Here is a 19,601-nt window from a genome sequence, read left to right on the forward strand (position 1 = left end):
TTGTTTCTTGAATGAACGCTTGCATCCTCCTGCTCTCTAGCAGGCATGCCTCAAATTTCCTAAGTGCGCTCGCTGTTCTAGGTGGATGCCATCAGCACTGGTGACAGCATGAACCTGTACTTTGTCATCACGTGCCTCGCGGGACACCCATCACGTGCACATGTGTGTATGTTTTTTTTTTCAGTGAACATTCAGCCATTTAATAAACTTAGTATCAGCACACTAAACTTCATATGATTTATTTTAAATGATTGCTGGTTCCAGATAATTAAAAACCACAAACTGTATGGCAGCAACTATAATACATACACAGTTTAATAAGAGTTCTTTAGTTATCACATAGCCGTGGAATATAATTTTTAAAAATACAAAGGACAGTTGTAGCATAAGGCTCTGTGGTAGAATCAGCAAATTAAAGACAAACATCAGAGAAATGTTCTCGAAAGTGAGGCGTGTCCTGTTAAGAGTTGATTTCCCCATTTCTAACACTGACTGATTTACAGACACTAAAATGTCCAAACAAAACAAAATGTTTCTGGAACTCCTAGAAAAGAATTAAACTTCAGTAGTAGTAACTAACGAGGCCGAACTATATGGCAAGCTAACATTCAATCTGTTGGTATCCAATGGCTCACTCATTTTCTGAGTTTATCACACTTGAAACAATATGGCAGAAATCTCAAAAGTTTACTCATTAAATATAGTTTAATTATTGTTTTTACAAATCTCCGTTTGAAAATGTAATTCATATATGCTGCAACTTCAGAAGTTTGAATTCAAACTCGAGTATGAAGGCAGTGGTCGAGAAAGCCGTAACCGGGTGCTTCGCCTGCTTTCTGTACAAGTCAGTACACGGCTCTCCTGTGATACAACAGGGAAAAGGTGATCCTAAATATATTCAAGTAAAGGCAGAAAATACATTGCTATTTGAGGCAGATCATGCTAAAATATAACTCACAATGATTAGTTTGCATTTAAAAATGGTCAATAATGTTTTTAAATCAATAAAATTAGTATAAGTTAAGGTTTGCAGCATCTTTACTGTCTTTTGTATGAAGCATAAGTTTCTTTGAAAAATAAGACTAGAAAAAGCAACTCAATCCTTCCTCTTCACGATACCATCTACTGTTGTATAATTGCAAGCCAATCAACACAGCATCAAGATCCTTCACATTAAATGAAGACAAAGGAATACAAAGGTAGTAGGTAACAGGTGAGCTTCCAGTCACCATCAACCCACAGTTTCTAATCACATGAAGATTTACACGGCAAAATAAACATCTGAGTTAAAAACTGCTACCCAAGACAACTCGGTGGTCCTTTTGCACTTTGAGCCTAGTGAGGGCCGGATCTTGAAAACCCTGAAGAGGAGTTTGTAAGAGGAGAAAATTCTCAATGCTTTAAAAAATGGACTGGCTAGGATCCACACAACTCCTGCGCTGGCTGGCATGGAGGCACGTGCTCTTTGTCTCCCCCAGAAGCAGTTTCTTCAAGCCAGCTGCACAGCGATGTAAATCTGTTTACCGGGGACGGAAAAGGGCAGGGAGCCTCCAAAGAGCAGCTCGGACAGCTCACCCGAAAAGGTCTTTCAAGTCATTGCTAGCTGAGCTGCTGCTGGCCATAGTAGCCGGTGGCTGTGCAAAGTTCTGTGGGTTAAAGAAAGGGTTACCCTGCATACCAAAGGCAGTCTGTCCCATCGCATTCACCTGTGTGCCCATGGCTGCGCTGCCCAGACCTGGGGGCCCTTGAGGAGGCACAAACTGATTCAGCCACTGATTTGGTTTCTGTTGGGATAGCTGGTTCATGCTAACTTTGGGTTTCTGAGGGCCAAAGAGATTATTGAGGGCAGACATATCGGTCGGTCTCTGTTGAGCCTGCTTCACACGAGCAGGAGGAACATTCACAGAACTGTAGTTTGACAGAGTGGGGGCTGCTCCCAGCGCCATTGTGCTCACTCCAGCTGTGCTCGTGCCACTGAAGAAGTTCTGGTTCGGATTGACCGGCATGTTCAACCCCGAAGTCTGAAAGCCGATGTTGGCATTTAGGCCATTTGTCAAATTTCTCTTTGTATTATCAATTGGTGTAGAGAACATCATGTTGAGGCCCGTGGAAGGAACAGACGTGAAGGTACTTGAAGCAGAAAGTTTGGGAGTGCTAACAGAAAGGCTGCTCAACGAGGCCATGTTGTCCATCAGCGTGTCAGTCAAGTCCTTAGTCTGAAAGACAGGAGCAAGTACTTTACCTCCAAGAAATCCAAAGGACTTTACAATCAGTGAGCATCGACAGACCGCATGATAAAGGACAAACTATAGTTAAGCTGATGATCTACACTAAATTAGTAAACTACAGCCTACACACTAAATAATGACTACTACTTATTTCCGTACAGTTTTTGTAAGCAAATACTGGTAATGAATTTGATGGTAGTAATGGTAAATTTAAACCACAATTAGGTGAAATGCTCCCAAGATAGAACTGTACTCTTTTCATTATCATAAACAGGATAATTTTATATTTTTTATTTTGAATTTCATCAAAATTTTTAGAAATTATCTTTTTTTTTTTTTTTTTCTGCCAGTACCTAACAGTTACTCTCAATTTTTCCCCTTAGCCCACAAACACTTTTTCCTCTGAGGAAGAACTGTGGTGATTAAAACTAGTGAGAGCAGGAAGTAGTAAGTTAGAACACATCTGAGCTACACCAGTGAGTGTAAACTCTGCCGGCAGGGTCCGTTCTCCAGGGCAGCACCTGGGAGCCAGCACCTGGGAGCCAGCACCTGGGAGCCAGCACCTGGGACGATGCCCAGAGCACAGAGGGAATCCATGTGGTCAGGTCATGTAGGTGCCTCTTCTTAAGCTGAGCTACAAAGCCAGCTAGAATGGAAAAGCCAGAAACAGGCAGCTTCTTCACCCCATTTCCTCTTTGGTGACAGAACTGAGAATAAACACCACATGTGGGCAGGTCACTCAGGTGTGTCTGGAAAGCCTAAGTCACACATTTTAGTCACTACTTTATCACATTATCCTTTAAAGGCATCTGCACAAGCATCTGCTGTTCACCCCTGTTCCTTTCTACTAAGCATGCTAGAAGACGGTACGCAGCAACAACAACCGCACCTGTTTGACGGGCGCAGTGGGAGTGTGGGCCTGGGGCTTGAGAGGCTGCTGGCTTCTCAGCTTCTGTGTCTGCTCCTGCTCTTTTGCTAATTTCTGTTTTTCTTCAAGTGTAAGTGACGCCTTCAAGCAAAGCAAAACAAAACAAAAATCAATCACAACTTTATACTCCATCTGTAGGTGTGTGTACCAGAGCACATTTAGCAATGCTTACTACTTCAGTGGAAAGCAAGCAATCCAGGGTTAGTGACCACAAGTGCCCTCAGGTGGAAACTCACAGGATCTGCTACAATGTCTCTAGTGTAAAATGAAGTTCATTAGAATTAGTGTTTCTTTAAGAGTAACTGATTTCATTCTTGTTCAAATCTATATCTTAGTTGAAGAAGCTCATGAGCTAGGCCTAGTGGCACAGACTGGTAATCCAGATATATGAAAGCCTGAGGTAGGAGGACCACTGTCTGGGTTACAGTGAGTTCAAGGCCAGTCAGGACAACTTAGACCGTGTCTCAAAACACAGCTAAAAAAGAAAAGCTACAGCTGAATGTGATAGCACACGCCTTTAATCCCAGCCTTCTGAAGGTAGAGGATCTCTGTGAGTTCAAGGCCAGCCTAGTCCACAAAGTAGTTCCAGGACAGGCAAGGCCTCACAGAAAAATCCTGTCTCAAACGAACAAAAAGGAGAAAAGAAGAGCTAGAGGGATAGCTAATGTGTAAAGCAGTTGGAAGGCCTAAGTTTGTACTCCAGAACCAAGTAAAGCGAGACACAGCAGCATGCATCTGTGACCTAGCCTGGACACACAGCTATGAATGAGAAACCTCATCTCAAACGTTTAATGCAGAGAGCAAGCACTGACCTGAGTTGTCCTCTCTCTCTCTGTCTCTCTCTCTCTCTCTCTCTCACACACACACACACACACACACGCACACGCACCAGGTATGTGTCCTCGAGTTCTCTCCATGTCCCTCCCCTGCCCCGCCCCCAACACACACACACAGGAAAAGCAGCAAGTGAGAAGGCTCAGCCGGTAGAGGAGCTTAGCACCAACGCAGATGACCTGGGTTCAATCCCTGGGTCTTACATGGTGGAAAGGCAACAAATGACTTCCACAGTTGTCCTCTGAGCATCTCATGAATGCACTGGAGTGCATGCATACATGCGTATACCCACATTTAAAACACATAAATAAACAAATGAACGAACAAATGAATAAGTAAAGCATATTTAAGCAAAATATGGACTGAGGATAGAACTCAGTGCAGGAGAACTAGCCTAGAATTTCCAAGGCCCTCAGTTCTACCTTAATACCACAAAAAACTAAGTCAATGAATGACTACGGAAGAATTAAACAAACATGTTCTTTTGGGGTGAATGTCGGCACTGAATTGTGTCTGTCTTTATACTCATCAATGTTGCTAAACAAAGGAACCCAAAACACACTCCTTCCCAACACAGTTCACAAACAGTTACAGGGGCCATACAGTATTTCCCAGTAAATATATGTGCTTTATAGGAAGTCTCACAGCAGAAGTGCTTTGTTTAAAGTAAAGGAACTTACTCTTTTCTGTTTATTTTGTAGCCCATCTTCTTTATTTTCTGATTCACCACCAGTTAGAAGGTCTGCGCCAATGTTGTTAAAGACCTTGTCAATCTGCTGATATACAAGCCCAACACTTGAAGATATCCCAGCAAAACTGCCATTGTTCCTCAAAGATTAAGGACTCTTAAATGCAGCACACTCTCAAGCATTTTCTATAAAAATGAATGTCTTCTTACCTGACTTCCAGCATGTGTCACGTTTATCTCCTCGGGAGTGTTCATTTGATTTCCTATATCCAAAGACCTACAAGATGGACAAAATTAAGGAAAGGTAGTTAGAAGAAACAAACTTCAACTTCATTCCTTAGCTCAGACTTCCCCCATTATTTTCTCACATTATTTTGCCCAAATAATAATAAAAATGATGATAATAACATCTGGAACTGATGGGAGATGTCATTATGTATATATGTTTCTCATACTGGTTAATGAATAAAGCACTGTTGGCCAATAGGAAAGGAAGATGGGAGGGACTAGGAGACAAGGAGGAAAGAGGAAGTAGAGAGGAGGAGTCAAGATGGAGAGGCCAGGGAGAGCACAACGCCAGCCCCACTGCCCGGTAAGAAGACCACATGGAAATACTAGATTAATAGAAATGGGTTGATACTTAAGCCGATAAGAAACTAGTACCTGGCCAACAGCGTTATATCAAATACAGAGTCTCTGTGTTAATTGGGGCTGGCGCTGTGGCGGGACAAGACCAGCGGCGGGAGGAAAAAACCATACTCCTTACATGGAACCATGAAAGCCTAGTGACCCCAGAACCCATGTAAAAAACCAGATGTGGTGGCATGCATCTGTAAATCTAGCAGTCCTATAGCAAAGACCAGAGAATCAACTGGAAGCCCGGGGCCAATTATTCTGTAGTAAACACAGCAAAAACAGATGCTGGCTCAACACTGTAGGAGAGAGCCACCTCCAAAGCTGTCTGGTGATAGGAAATATCCTTCTGTATGTTGTGAATATGTTTCTCATATATAACACTGATTGGCTAGTAGCTAGGCAAAAAGTATAGGCAGGGCTATTAGATTAAGAGAATTCTGGTAGGAGAAGGAGAGAGACAGAGAGAGAGAAAAAAAAACAGAGAGCAAGAGAAAGACACATACACAGAGGGAGACAGGGAGACAGAGAGACAGAGAAACAGAGAGAAAGAGAAAGAGAAAGAGAGAGGAAAATACAGTCTCAAGGGAGATGCAGTGTAGCAGTTGAAGGGTTAACATGCCAGAAAAGCATTATGGGTAAGCCACAGTCTTGTGGCAATACAGTTTAATAGAAATGGTTTAATAATTAAGAGAGAGCTAGCCAATAAGAAGGCTGAACCATTGGCCAAACAGTTTATAATTAATATAAGCCTCAGTGTGTTTATTTGGGACTGAAGAGCAGCAGGACCAGGCTGGATAAAAACTCCACCTGCAAATGGTGCCCCTAAGGTGTGGCAAGAATTTCCACGTGAAACCTGACAGTTAAAAGGGAATTGCGAAAACAAAGGAACAGAATCAAGCAAGGCTTCTGGTAGCATCATTTTCTCAGGTGGGCTCTGTTTGCTAGAGGCAAACTTTAAGAGAGGCTTCCTGACTCAGTATCAGCGGCAAAAACCACAAGGCTCATTTAAGAGGCCCTGCTACCAAACCAAGGGTTTTTATGAGCAGCCGGTAGCATGCTTCTTGGTGGTGACATGGACCTAGGAACTCTGCAGAGTTGTGGCAATAAGCATGGCTCCCACCGCCATGAAGCTAGACCATCAGAAAGCCAAGGAATAGGGCAGGTCCGCTACTGCTTTAATTTTAGCCATGCTGTTCAGCAGATTAAAGACTCATGTGGTCAGAAAAAATAGAGATATACAGTAAAGACAGATTCAGAGAAACAAAACCTCTCAACGGTTTACACTGTGCTTGAAATATGCATAGGCTTGGGAGAGAAGAGACACGCCTTTAATCCCAGCACTCCAGATGCAGAGGCCAGCAGATCTCTATGATTTCTAGGCCAGCCTGGTTTACAGAGCAAGTTTCAGGATAGCCAAAGATACACAGAGAAACCCTGTCTACAAAAATCCAAAACATAAAAGTAGTAGTTAAAAACAAAACAAGCCACATAAAGATGGAAAATACAGAGAGTATGAATACTGTATGTTATTGTGTTGTCTTTGAATTGTTGATTGCTGAGGAAGGAGCAACAGTTGTTAAAAGACATTTGATTGTAAAGCATGCATGCATACACACACACACACACACCCATCCTTAACTCGTGTGTTTATACTGGAGCAAATAATATAGTAACACTTTGACGTGAATAAAACAGCAATTCCAATGAAAACCTTCCATCTTTGTCTTTTGAATGCCAGTGTTTTCTGTAGTAATTGTGAAAACTCCTCTAAAATAAAGAGGCAAATGTTGTAGATACCACATGCTTACATATTCCTGGGGCTAACATGAGGGGTTCCCAGATTCCAAAAATACCTATGTTCTTGTTCTTAATGTTCAGCAACCAGAGTTGACAGAGCCACTGGCTGTTGCTGACAACAGATATTCTCAGAAACAAAGTTTTCCTCATGTATAAAGTGTTAAGATCATATCATATTTCACATCTGCACTATATTTTCAACAACATCCTATTTTAATGGATTTCAAATCTATTGAAAAATTTTTAAAAGCTTCATATATAGCAAATGAAAAATCCATCAATCTTTCTAGTCAATGTTCTAGAAAATCAATCATGAGCTGCCCTGGACCCCACTGGACAGTGTGCGCGTGTGCAGATGCTGCTCACCTCTGCTGCTCCTGCATCACGTGAAGCTGCTCCAGCTTAGTCCTGTGTTCCGACTCCAGTCTGCTCAGCATCTCCTTTATGACGGCAATGAAAGAGCTGAACTGGCATGGGAAGAGATGGATATGGTGAGGATGGAACCAAGTAGGACAGCTCAGTAAGGTGATCCTAACAGGCTCCACTTTCCCACCGCAACAGGACTCAGCACCGAAGTCACAAGAGCAGTCCACTTAAACTCACAACACCAAAGCAAGGGGACATTGTACACAGGGGACATCATAGCTGGCAAAGCTTCTGACTCCTGGAATTTTAAATTTCATTCTATTTTGTTTTATGTGTATCAATGTTTTACCCACACATATGTATGTGCACCATGTGCATGCCTGGTGCCCAGAGAGGTCAAAAGAAGGCATCAGATCCCCTGGATCTGATGGATGTGAACCACCACATGGGTACAAAGAACCAAACTTGGGTCCTCTGCAAGGACAACATGTGCTATCTCTCCAGGCCCCTGGAAGTGTTTTAAAACATCCTCAATCAGACAAAGAAAATGACAAAAACTTGAGAACTGTTCTGGGCATAGTATGCTATTCCTCTTTATATTCAGTGTCTCCCATTTGCCAACCCTAACCTGATACCCAAGATAAACAGAAAGCATTACATCAAGAAGTAGTAAGCTTGCCTCTTACTACTTCAGATGCAATGTTGTGTCTAATCAACTCCACATTTCTTCACCTTCAAGAGTCTGCCTGCCAAGAACTCTGCCCCATGCCCAAACCTTCCTCTCCCCCAGCTCTTCATTCCTCCTGGCCGTTTTTCACTTTCCCACCCGAATTCTAAGTCTTCCCTGACAATCTACCACCGACTCTCAAACAGTAACTTTGCTCAGTCTTTACATGTTTCATTAGACACCAGGTTTCTACTGTTTTCTTTTGAGTCAGTTTCTCTTTCTAGAACTGCATTATGACTGGGCTATAATGAAGAATAAACAGAACACCCAACCTCAAAGAGACTATATTTGCCAAGATCTCAGTGCAAGTATAGCTACGAAAACTAGACCAACAGGGGCATGCGGAGATATAATTCTGTAATAATTCTACAGACATTTTCCCTTTGATCAAACATTTACCACATCCTCACAGTTCAATGCCTGAAGCACACACCTATTTAAGTCTATCCATTATCACCATACTTCAGCTCACTGCATCAGACTCATCACTGAACTGTTCCTTCTCTGGATAAACAGGCTCTTAAAATGGTTCCTAATCACCCTTCTCCCTGCTATTTACGTCACTGTGAACTCGCCTATTGATAAGACCCAGGATACCACTTAGTTTGTACATAACAAAGCACTGTGATGTCAGCTATTTGGGAGAGAGCCATATGTACAGAACTGACAACAGCATCTAGCTAACATACAGCTAAGACCAACAGCCCACAAGGGGCCAAATCCTACAACAATGATTTAAGAAAACTAAGAAGCAAGGACCCCAGATGGACATTCAAATGAGACTCGAGTTCTCGATTACAGCGGGGTAAGAAACTCTTGAGTAACAAATTCAACTAAGCCAAGCCCTGGTGTGGCTGACTCATAGAAAATGTAAGATTAGTAAGTATGCACTGCTTAAAAATACTAAAACATTTGTTTGTGGTGATTTTTTTATGTAGCAATAATATCCAAACTCGTCTGCGACTCTGTTCGTATCAATACATGGCCCCAAATTTCAAGTACAGAGAAGAAGCTCAACATCTAGCATCCTGCTCATTTACCTCCTCCAGGAAAGTCTTTAATGTCTATCCTTCTGCTCCATAACCTTTATTAACTCTGTGGCATGTTGTACTTGTTTTGGCCACCTATACTTCTAATATAATAAAAGCACATAATGCAAGTAGCAAGAAGAAAAAGAAATACACATAAAATATTCCCACCTGATTGAGATTAAGATTGTTCTCAATACTCAGAGGAATGAGATGAGGCAGCACTTTTCCAGCCAGCTGCTCTTTGGTGATTCCCAGTTTCTTGTGAGTAAAAGTACATTTATAAATACCTGAAAGAGAACAGTGTAATAAACGTTAGACATTGGCACCCAGAGTTCATAGGAACCATGAACACTATCTACAGAAAGCCTTTGGTAATGGGTGTGGCACGGATATCCTACTATTACAAAAGGACGCTCTCTTCTTTGTGGACCACAGTGACCCCATAGCACGTTTACCCTGTTCTCTTTTAGTTTAAGAGCACACTTAATGACAACACAAAACCAAAGGCGTGGTTATGATAAGGCAGCAATCAGGCTACAGAAGAGCCCCTTGCCCTGAAATCATCTATTTCAGATTCTATTTCAAGATGTGTAAATACAGGTGCTGTGAAGAATAGAGTCTGCACTTTGCCTCTACACTTGACACTACTTTATGGAAGAAAAGTACACACTACCACACAACCAAAATGATCTGCTCCCTACTCCCCAATCCTGGGACTCAAATGAAGAGCATGCCTATGAGTCAAGCGCTCTACTATAGGGCCAGCCTTCTCATCTATAAATGTCAAGAGTATGTCTCTTTTGTTAAAGTTAATAGAGAAAAGTTATATTGTGGCATTTATCTAATCATTCTACAACTCCATAATGACATATACTTAAAAACAAAGCACAATAGTTTATAGAATGAACATTTTATTACAAAACTATTATGTAAAATCAAGATACCAAATGGCATTAAGTTTTCAGTTACCTAAAATTCCCATGAGGACTGCCGGCTCCTTGGAGGGAATCTGTTGTAAGAAGGGCAGGATATCATCAAGAACAAACCACTTATCCAAGTACTCCAAAATCTTTCCTAAACAGACTAATGAATTCACACGAACCTATTAAAAAAGAGATTAAAAATGCATGTAATTTTGTCATGTAAAGTTTTTATGATGTAAAATGAAATACTTCAGTATAAATGTAGTCTTCAAATAGGTATATGCTAAAAATCCCAATGAAAAGGGGGTTTACTAAAGTAGATTATAAGCAAACTTAATAATTTTGACAGGCGGTAGTGGCACACTACTTTAATCCCAGCGCATAGGAGGCAGAGGCGGGTGAATCTCAAAATTCAAGGTCAGCCTGGCCTCAGAGTGAGTTTCAGGACAGCCAGAGCTACACAGATAAACCTTGCCTTGAAAAACAAAACAAATAAACAAACAAAAAGAGAAGTGTTTTCATTCACTAATTTCCCTGGCATGTTTCAGAAAGAACTGCAGATACTTCAACTGAGATACTATTGATAAAGGCAAGACAGAACTTCAACCCTGTAATGGTCATTCGTGCCTATGGTGCCTAGGAACACGATCCAGAGCCTTGCACCCTATCATCCAAGCTGTCAGTGAGCCACAATCCCAGTCCTCTAGGACTTTACAGGCTTTTATATGTGTTTATTATCAAAATGTAACTATAAAGGGGATGTATTCCACCAAGCAGCCAGTGTCACAGTGATTCAGCTACTTTAAGGGAGGTTCAACTCATTCTTAAAACTAAGTATTTTAACTGAAATTGTCCAAATTAATCTGTGGCCATACTGCCCTGGATGCTTCCAATCTCAAAGATTATCCACCATGTCTTACATAGAATTTTGTATTTCTAAATACATCTTTAATATACTCACTAAAGTTCAACATTTGTAAGCTCTTTAAAAATTTTTATATTCATTCAACTTTTAATGCACAGCATACCCTAGGTTAGCTGAACTTGGTTACATTTACTAAACGATTTATGTGGGTGGCTGCAGCATGCCACAGTTGGTTCGCTTCTTCTAGCAAGTAGGTTATGGGGAGCAAACTTGGTGGTCGGGCTTGCAGCATGCACTTTTACCCACCGAGCCATCTTCCTGGCCCCTTTAACTGGGATACCTTAAGTCAGGGCTGTTGGCAGACAACTGTGACCCTGTTATTTGGGAGATGGAGTAAGAAGATCTCAAGCTCAAGGCCAGACGGGGCGATTCAGAAAGACCGTGTCCTAAGGTAAAAAGAAGTGGGCTGGGGCTTGGCACAGTGATGCTCACCTATCACCCCAGCACTCCGGAAGACCGGAATTCAAGGGCCAGTAAATAGAACAAGTTCAAGGCTAGCTTCGGCCTGGGCTACTTAAAAACAAAGCCACACACAAAAGAGAGGGAGAGGGCTGGGAATACAGTTCAGTAGGGGTGCTTTTCCAACATGCGAGAGACCATGGATTCAGCTTTTAATACCAAGTCCTCCCTCCCCCAAAAAACAGGAGTATCTCTGAGTCATGTCCATAGTATTAATTAAACCATATCAATAAAACTCAAGTCTTAAAAAACTAAGCAGGAAATAATACCATCGATTAATAGTTGTACAGGAAAAAAAAATTTCAATTTGCTCAACAATTTTCTGAAATGTATGCACAGAATAATGTAAATACCATCTGCAGGTTTAACGTGTTCTCAGAGTCAATTTATTATAGTAAAGAACCATCACATCAACTCAACATAAACCAGAAATGCTGGTTAAGTTTTATTTTCCTTTATGATGTACAAATATTAGATAAATCTTAACTATACCTGTTGAAACATTATACCTAGCTATGTGCTGTTTTCTTCATTTTCAGGCAATCTTAAACAATGGTTTGTGCTTTAGGCATTTCCTAGTTAAAGCTGCCAGACCCTAGAGAGTAAGGCTGTAAATACACTACAGATGCCCTATCTGCCACACAAAGGTAAGCCAGAAGCACTGAAACTTCCACCTAAAATAATTTTTAAAAGTGAGATAACATGCAAATTCACCCCAGAATTACTATTCTAAACCGTATTCACTGCACGAACATCCTCCTAAGCACCCTGTCTGGAGGGACCAGGGCCAGCTGGCATTTTTAGAAGTCACAGACACCGGTGGGTACTGGTGCAATCACCACGTGTCTGCAGCCACCACATTCACATAGCCCTGCACACTTAGAAAGAACTGAAGAATGCTTTGAGAAGATTTATGTGAAGATAAATAAAGCATAAGGTTTCTGGAATGCCATTTTAAAAACTGAAATTTTACCATCTGTGGACTTGCTCAGCTGACAGACGGTTAGTGACAACATCAGAATAAACCCATTCCCCTCCATGCTTGCATTTCAGTAAGGGGTTTCCCTACTACTTCAATGTTACCTTCCATCTCAGGGCTTTTCTACCAAGGAACATCAACTGAAATGGATTAGATGTCTGGAAAGTATGTTTGCCTGTGAGTCTATTAGGCTACTAATGTGTATTTTTCTAATTCACACACCACAAAATACAGATGGATGGATAAAATGATCAAGCTTTATAAAAGGCAAATGTATTAAGTTCTGGGAAATACAAATTTCACAAAGGGCCGAAAAGAGGGTTCAGCAGGTAACAGAGCTGCCAAACTGACCATGTGAGTTTGATCCCTGGAACCACACAGTAGGTAGGAGAGAACCAACTCCCACAAACAGCCCTGACTTCCACATGCCTACAACAGCAGGCACTCAAACATGATCTCACATTCACACACACAGCAAATACATGTAAAAGTAAGTTACATGAAAAAACGTATAATACTACATACAAGTTATCTACAACCAAGACATAAACAAACCATAAGCTAGTTATTACTCAATGGGAAAATGATGTCAACCAGTAAGCGTGAAAGACTAGTACGAATGTATAAATACTTACAGCAAGGGAAGATGTTTGTAAACAAGCATTTTTAATTCTTGGAATCAAAGCATTTTTCATGGACGGGTAGTCTATAAGATTTGCAAAAGTTGGGATGATGTTTAGACAGAGCTCCTATTGAAAAAATAAATGTGGTCAGTCTCAAGGAAAAGCAGTCCACCTTCCTCTCACACACTCAGCTAATTTGTCACAGTATAAAATAAACTTCTATATGCTTTACATTATTTGGTTGCTACAACAAATTTTTTTAAATAAAAATAATATTTACAATCATTTGAAAACGGCATGGCTACACAGGGCCTGTGTTACTGTTCCAAGAAGCTATAATCACAGCTAGCTCTGTACTACTTTTTCCCTGAGGTACGGTCTTTATGTAGCCCAGGCTTTAGCCTAAGTCCTGGGATTAAAGACTGTAACTCAAGAGAACTTCAACTTGTGCCATAGTTAATTACAAGGGGAAAAATTCAACCTCACACTCTTAAATAAGAGAAAAATGCATCAAAAATGTGATTGAAATACACGGTAGAATCAGATGTGCGCAAGGCAGTACAAACCTACAATCCTAGCCATAGTGTTTTTGAGACAGGGTCCCATGAATCCCAGGCGAGCCTCCAATTTCTGGTCTTCCTGTCCCTACACCTCAAGTGCGAGGATTACAGGTATGTGCTACCACACTGGACTCCCCTCCCTTCCCCCCCCCCCCTTTAATTCCATGTATGTGTGCCTGAATGTGGTTTATGCCTGTGTTAATGCAGGCGCCGGGGAGTCCCGAACAAGGTATTGGACCCCTGCAGTTGGAGTTATAGACAGTTGCAAGCAGCCTGACATGGATGCTGGGAACCTAAGCTGTGCTCTCTGTAAGAGCAACACCTACCAGGTGTGGTGGGGTGCATCCATCATTAATCCTAGCACTTCCGAGGCTAGAGCATTTGGAGCTCTGTGAACAAGTTCAGCCTGAGCTACACAATAAGACCATCTCAAAACAAACCAATAGCACTTACTCCTAACTCTCTAGCCTCCTCCAATTCCTTACTTAGAAGTCAATATATAGTGAAAACAGTAAACCAGCAGGGTAATGCAATAAATATATTAACTATTGAGTACATACACCATGTTAAGATTTAACTCTGTAATATGCCCAACTATTTCTTTCTCCTACCTTAAGACCATCATGAAGAGAAAAACAAATGAGACCCTGTACCTGGATCTGAATGGAAGGAGCCTCCAGGGCTCTGTAGACCATGGGCAGCACACTGTTCTTTATCTCATCAGGAGGGGTTTTGGTTAGGAGCAAATCCATTTTTTGTAGGAAAATCAACAAAATCTGTGTGAAAGAAGAGAAGATGTATTAAAATCTACAATCTTTAAGAAATTCAACATATGCCAAAATGTAGTATTTTCAGAAGAATAAGTAGCATATTTTGACACTCACCATGTTGCTAGCCTGAAGGCATGGAAGACAAAAACACATGCATCAAGTCTCTTACATTTCTATAAGGGCAGCACTTAACTGTTTCCAACTTACTCATTTAAATAGACTAACCTCCAACATGTCTACAGTAACACATGACTCCACTACAAGTTCTAACTACCCAGAAAGCTACTGGGTTTAAAAAAACAGAAGCCAAAGAGAAGCAAAGTTAGATGTCTCAAAAGGAGAAATTTTATCACTTAGTTCCCATGAAAGTATAGAAATAAAAAGATTTGTAAGAAAAAATTCTAGAAATAAACATTTTTAATTGTTCCTAATATTTTTCCTAGCTGCTCTTACATGCCTAAACTGTAATTAACAAACCAAAATACTTAGGTGAGATTATTTTCAATTATTTATTTTTATATGTATAGCTGGTTTAACTGCAAATATGTCTGTGTCTACATGGAGGCCAGAAAGCAGTACTAGAGTCACAGATGGCTGTGAGTGATCATGTGGTTGCTAGAAATCAAACCCAGGTCCTCTGAAGAGCCAATGCTCAATTAAAATTTTTTAGGAGGGCTTATTAACTGAAAACATAGAGGAAAAAGAATACAGGGTTACCTTAGTTTCATTTCCTGATGCTGTGATAAATACTGTGACAAAGGCAACTCAGAGGAAAAAGGTCTTATTTGGATCACAATCCCTGGTCAAATGTGCAGGAAAGTCAAGTAGCAGGAACGACACACACACACACACACACACACACACACACACACACACACACACACACACACACACGATGGGAGATGTCATTCTGTAAATATGTTTCTCTTATTGGTTAATGAATAAAGCACTGTTGGCCAATAGGAAAGCAAGATAGGTAGGACTAGGAGGAAAGAGGAAGTAGTTGGGAAGAGATCCAAGATGGGAGGACGGAGAGAACGCCAGCTCCTCTCTCCGGTAAGATGAGACCACGTAGAAGTACTTAGATTAATAGAAATGGGTTAATCGTTAAGACAGAGCCAGCCAATGAGAAACATTAGAAACAGGCCAACAGCTTTATATCTAATACAGTGTCTTTGTGTGGTTTCACTCAGCACAGGACACAGCCCGTGAACTGTTGTTGTTGCCCACATTCAGGATGGGTCTTCCTACCTCAACTCATCTGCTTAAACGAAGCCCTCACAAGCATGGCCACAGGACACCCTGATCTGGACAATCACGATGAGAGTCTCTCCTCAGGAGATTCTGCCTTGTATTGAGTCAACAATCAAACTTTACCATTACAAAAACAAAAACAAAAACCGCGGGGTCAAATGGGAACTGAGATCACATGTCTTAGAATTTTATCATGAACAATCTAGGTAGGGTGATGTCACCAACTTTCCTCTGGACACTGTGACAACTGCCAGGAAGCCCTGCTCTAATCTCACAGTTCTGTCCTGTGGCCCTCCACTGGTTAGTAGGAACGCCCCCGACTGCGTCCTACAGTCTACTCTTTACGGAAAAGAAATGGGGATGAGCCACAAGAACTGGCAGCGGCCTTTAACCCCAGCACTGAGGAGACAGAAGCAGAAGCAGCTGCATCTTTGTCATTTGGAGGCTAGCCTGGACTCCACAGTGAGTGACAAGTGAGTCAGAGCTACATGGTGCAACACTATCTCAAAAAGAGGGGAGAAGGGACGAGGGATAGCAGGGGAATTACTCAAATGCACGGTGTTCAAAGACGTCACAATGATAATTAACACCTTATATGCTCATTCTTAACAATTAAAAAGAAATGCTGTACTCTCAGGGCAAGAACTACAAAGAGCCACAAAGCCATTACATCACTGTTAGAAACTGACTGCTAAGCTACTGTCACCAGTATCAGAAACACCTTGTGATACTTAGTCTATGCCAACAACTCTGCATTTCACAAGCGAGGCTTGCAAGCTTTCAGATGATAATGATTACTACATAGTTCTGGAAAGGAGACAGACCCAGACTCAAGTCCAGGTGAGAACCCACTGTTCTTAAACTCAAGACAAATACAAACTGCAACAAACCTCTGTATTTCACTTACACAAGCACATTACATACAGAATTTGCATTTTTCATATACATACAGATTATGTATATATATCTTATTCCCATGCTTTACACATTTCCCTCTTTTAATGAAAGTTTATTAGAGAAAAAAAAAAAAATCAAGAGGAACAAGTGACACAAATCATCTGCAAATTAACTACTGGGATAGCAAACCAATAAAAGTACCTGAAACTAGAAATGTGAGTATTACTTTTCCAAACTGCTATCTTTCAATTAGGGACAATGTAACACAAGTAAAATTTGATTGCCATTTATTTTCTAAGTCATTGATTTATGGAAAGTCACAGACATTCATTTGCTAAATTTAATCATAATTTTAGCAATGCTTCAAACGTATGCAAAGTAGCTTTCTGTCTAGTGGGGGGGGGGACTAATATACTTACCTCAATTTTTTTTTCAAACATTTAAAATTTTAAATTTATTTTTGGTGTGTATGGGTGTTTTGCCTGAAAGTCTGTCTGTATCTGGTTCCGGAGTCCAGACTTCGATCCACTAGGACAGGAGTTTCAAATGGTGTGAACCACCATGTGATTGTGGGTGCTGGGAACTGAGCCCAGGCCCTCCAAGGGACAGCCAGTGCTCTTAAGGGCTAACCCATTTCTCTAGCCCCTACTTATTCAATTTTTGTTTGTTTTTTTTTGTTGTTGTTATTGTTGTTGTTTTGTTTTGTTTTTTATTTTTATTGAGACAGGATTTCTCTGTAGTTATGGCTGACCTGAAACTCACTCTGTAGAGCAGGCTAGCCTTGAACTCACAGAGATCCTCCTGCCTCTGCCTCCTGAGTGCTTACTCAGTATTTGGAAGTGAGAATAGTTATCACTATAACTGTATAAATGCTCAGAAGAGCTCACAACATACCTGGATTGGCTCCTGCTGTTTAAATACAGGACCAAGTTCAGGCAGAATTAATTTGACATATTCTTCTTTGGTGCATTCCTCAGCAATCAGTAGAACATTAGGCAAAACAAAAGGTACCATATCAGGGTTTACAAATTCTGAAGTCAAACAAGGCAAAATTCTCTGCACGATGACACGCTGAAAAGAAAAAAATGAAAGATTTTTAAAAACAAAAGTATTTCAGAACCTTAAAGTGATCATAAAGTTCACGGCTGAAACGGAAATTTTTTTTTTTTAGAGAAAAATAAGACTCTGTTGCCAGTTACATCAAGACAAATATCACAGGCTCGGACTGTCCCTAGTAAAACAGGATACATGATCATCCCACCTTAGCAAATCTCTGTGTTCACTGACAATGTTTCTCCTCTTAACCCTGTCAACACTTAAATTCCTATCACCTAGCTAAAGCATTAACCGACTTTCTAACTGGCAATCATGGGTGGCCACCATGCCTATGTTTAGTGCAATGGCCTTGGGAGGAATGGACTATCTCTGTTTTCTGTTCACCTAAGGAAAGCGGCAGACAGACAGTGGCTGCCATTGCTAAAGCTTTGGAAATGACTTTAGAGTCAGGAATTTATAGTTTTACAAATAGTATCTTTTTTTTAGCATTCATTGACTATTCTTGGTTTTGTTCTCTTTTGTAATTTATATATATATATATATAAAATTTATTATTTATTTTACATATTGATTCCAGTTCCCTCCCCCACTCCACATGTAGGGTGATGCCTTCTAGGAGAGGTCATCTAAATCTCTCAAGTCATTTGGAGCACAAACTAGGCCCTCCCTCCTTCCTCTATGTTAAGAGAGGAATGTGCTCCCAAAGTCCTTTTGTGCACCAGGATATATCCTGGTTCCACTGTCAGAGGTCCCTTAGACTGCCCAGGCCTTCTAACTAAGACCCACGTTCGGGGGTCTGAGTCGGTCCAATGCTGGTTTCCCAGCTATCAGTCTGGGGGTCCATGAGCTCCCTCTTGGTTTTGTTCTTAAGAAGGGATCTTACTATGTAGTCTGGCTAGGCTAGAACTCAGAGACCCACTGCCCTGCCTCCCAGATGCTGAGAGTACAGATAAAGGCATGTACTTCCAGACCCGGCTTCATCACCATCTTTAATTCTATTTTGCACTGTTTAGCAAGCCAGAGAAGAATAAAGAACTATGAAGGTCTGCACCAATACCAATGCATTCGTCAACTGCTAGTGAAGCTGTTCTCAGACCTCTTTTTGGACACAATGTCCGGCACAGGCAGCATTAACACAGGCAGCATCCTAATTTGTTAAATCCTATTAATTTTTGCACCCTAACTAAGCTTTGACTTTGAGTTTTCAGTATGTTAATGTGTCATCTCCGGTAAAAACTTTTATGTCTTTGGAAGAGTGGTTTATAGTAAGTCAAAGTAAACATTAAATAAAAATCTCTGAGTACATTTAAATAAAGCTGATAACAAACCTTGGGCAGCTTTGGTAGAACCTTTGGCAATCCTTTGAAGAACTGTGACTTCTGAAGATTATCTCTTTGGAATAAGGTATCAAAGTACTGAAGTGTGACGGCACCAACATCATCAAAGAAGGGAATCTAACAGTATGGAAAGTCATCACTGTGATAGACATTCAGTTAAATTTACTCACATATAAAATCACCACAGCAAAGCGAAAGAAAGTATTCAAAAACATTAGGCAATATCCTAAACATTACATTTAAAAATTCTAATCAAAAACTCCAAATAGGAAAGTCACTCTTCAAATTCACATCTCAAGTGCCCATGAACAGTGATGCCATGTATAAAATACTCAAACTTTCAAGCAGCTTCAAAGTTGGGGCTGGAAAGCCGGCTCAGTGGTTAAGAGCACGTGTTGCCATCCAGAGCACACGAGCTAAATTCCCAGCATAAATATCGGGCAACTTTTGCATTCACACACACATATCTTCACATGGACACACACAAATACACCATTAAAAATAAAGAAATAAATTTTTAAAGATAAAATACTTTGACAGCATGATGAGCACCAAGCTACCTACTAACTTAAAGATAACGTTT

At 40.8% G+C, this 19,601-nt stretch overlaps 1 protein-coding gene across 4 annotated transcripts in view; it reads right to left on the reverse strand.

Annotated features, from left to right (window-relative positions):
* Positions 1 to 223: 223 nt before the first annotated feature.
* The window catches only part of Scyl2 (SCY1 like pseudokinase 2), a 47,555-nt gene continuing 28,177 nt past the window's right edge, over positions 224 to 19,601 (reverse strand). For 2 of the 4 annotated variants that reach the window (XM_051206383.1, XM_051206386.1), the window contains 11 exons: positions 19,010 to 19,135; positions 17,520 to 17,696; positions 14,358 to 14,480; positions 13,157 to 13,270; positions 10,205 to 10,337; positions 9,404 to 9,522; positions 7,478 to 7,578; positions 4,889 to 4,955; positions 4,671 to 4,766; positions 3,118 to 3,237; positions 716 to 2,216 (listed from right to left, as the gene is read on the reverse strand). In XM_051206383.1, the coding sequence (XP_051062340.1) occupies positions 1,572 to 2,216; positions 3,118 to 3,237; positions 4,671 to 4,766; positions 4,889 to 4,955; positions 7,478 to 7,578; positions 9,404 to 9,522; positions 10,205 to 10,337; positions 13,157 to 13,270; positions 14,358 to 14,480; positions 17,520 to 17,696; positions 19,010 to 19,135 (1,821 nt within the window). In that variant the 3' untranslated portion in view covers positions 716 to 1,571. Of the gene's footprint in view, positions 2,217 to 3,117; positions 3,238 to 4,670; positions 4,767 to 4,888; positions 4,956 to 7,477; positions 7,579 to 9,403; positions 9,523 to 10,204; positions 10,338 to 13,156; positions 13,271 to 14,357; positions 14,481 to 17,519; positions 17,697 to 19,009; positions 19,136 to 19,601 lie in introns of all 4 variants that reach the window. The other 2 variants (XM_051206385.1, XM_051206384.1) reach the window with 2 other exon arrangements.

This window comes from Phodopus roborovskii, unplaced genomic scaffold (assembly GCF_943737965.1).
Source record: "Phodopus roborovskii unplaced genomic scaffold, PHOROB, whole genome shotgun sequence".
Classification (NCBI taxonomy): Eukaryota; Metazoa; Chordata; class Mammalia; order Rodentia; family Cricetidae; genus Phodopus; species Phodopus roborovskii.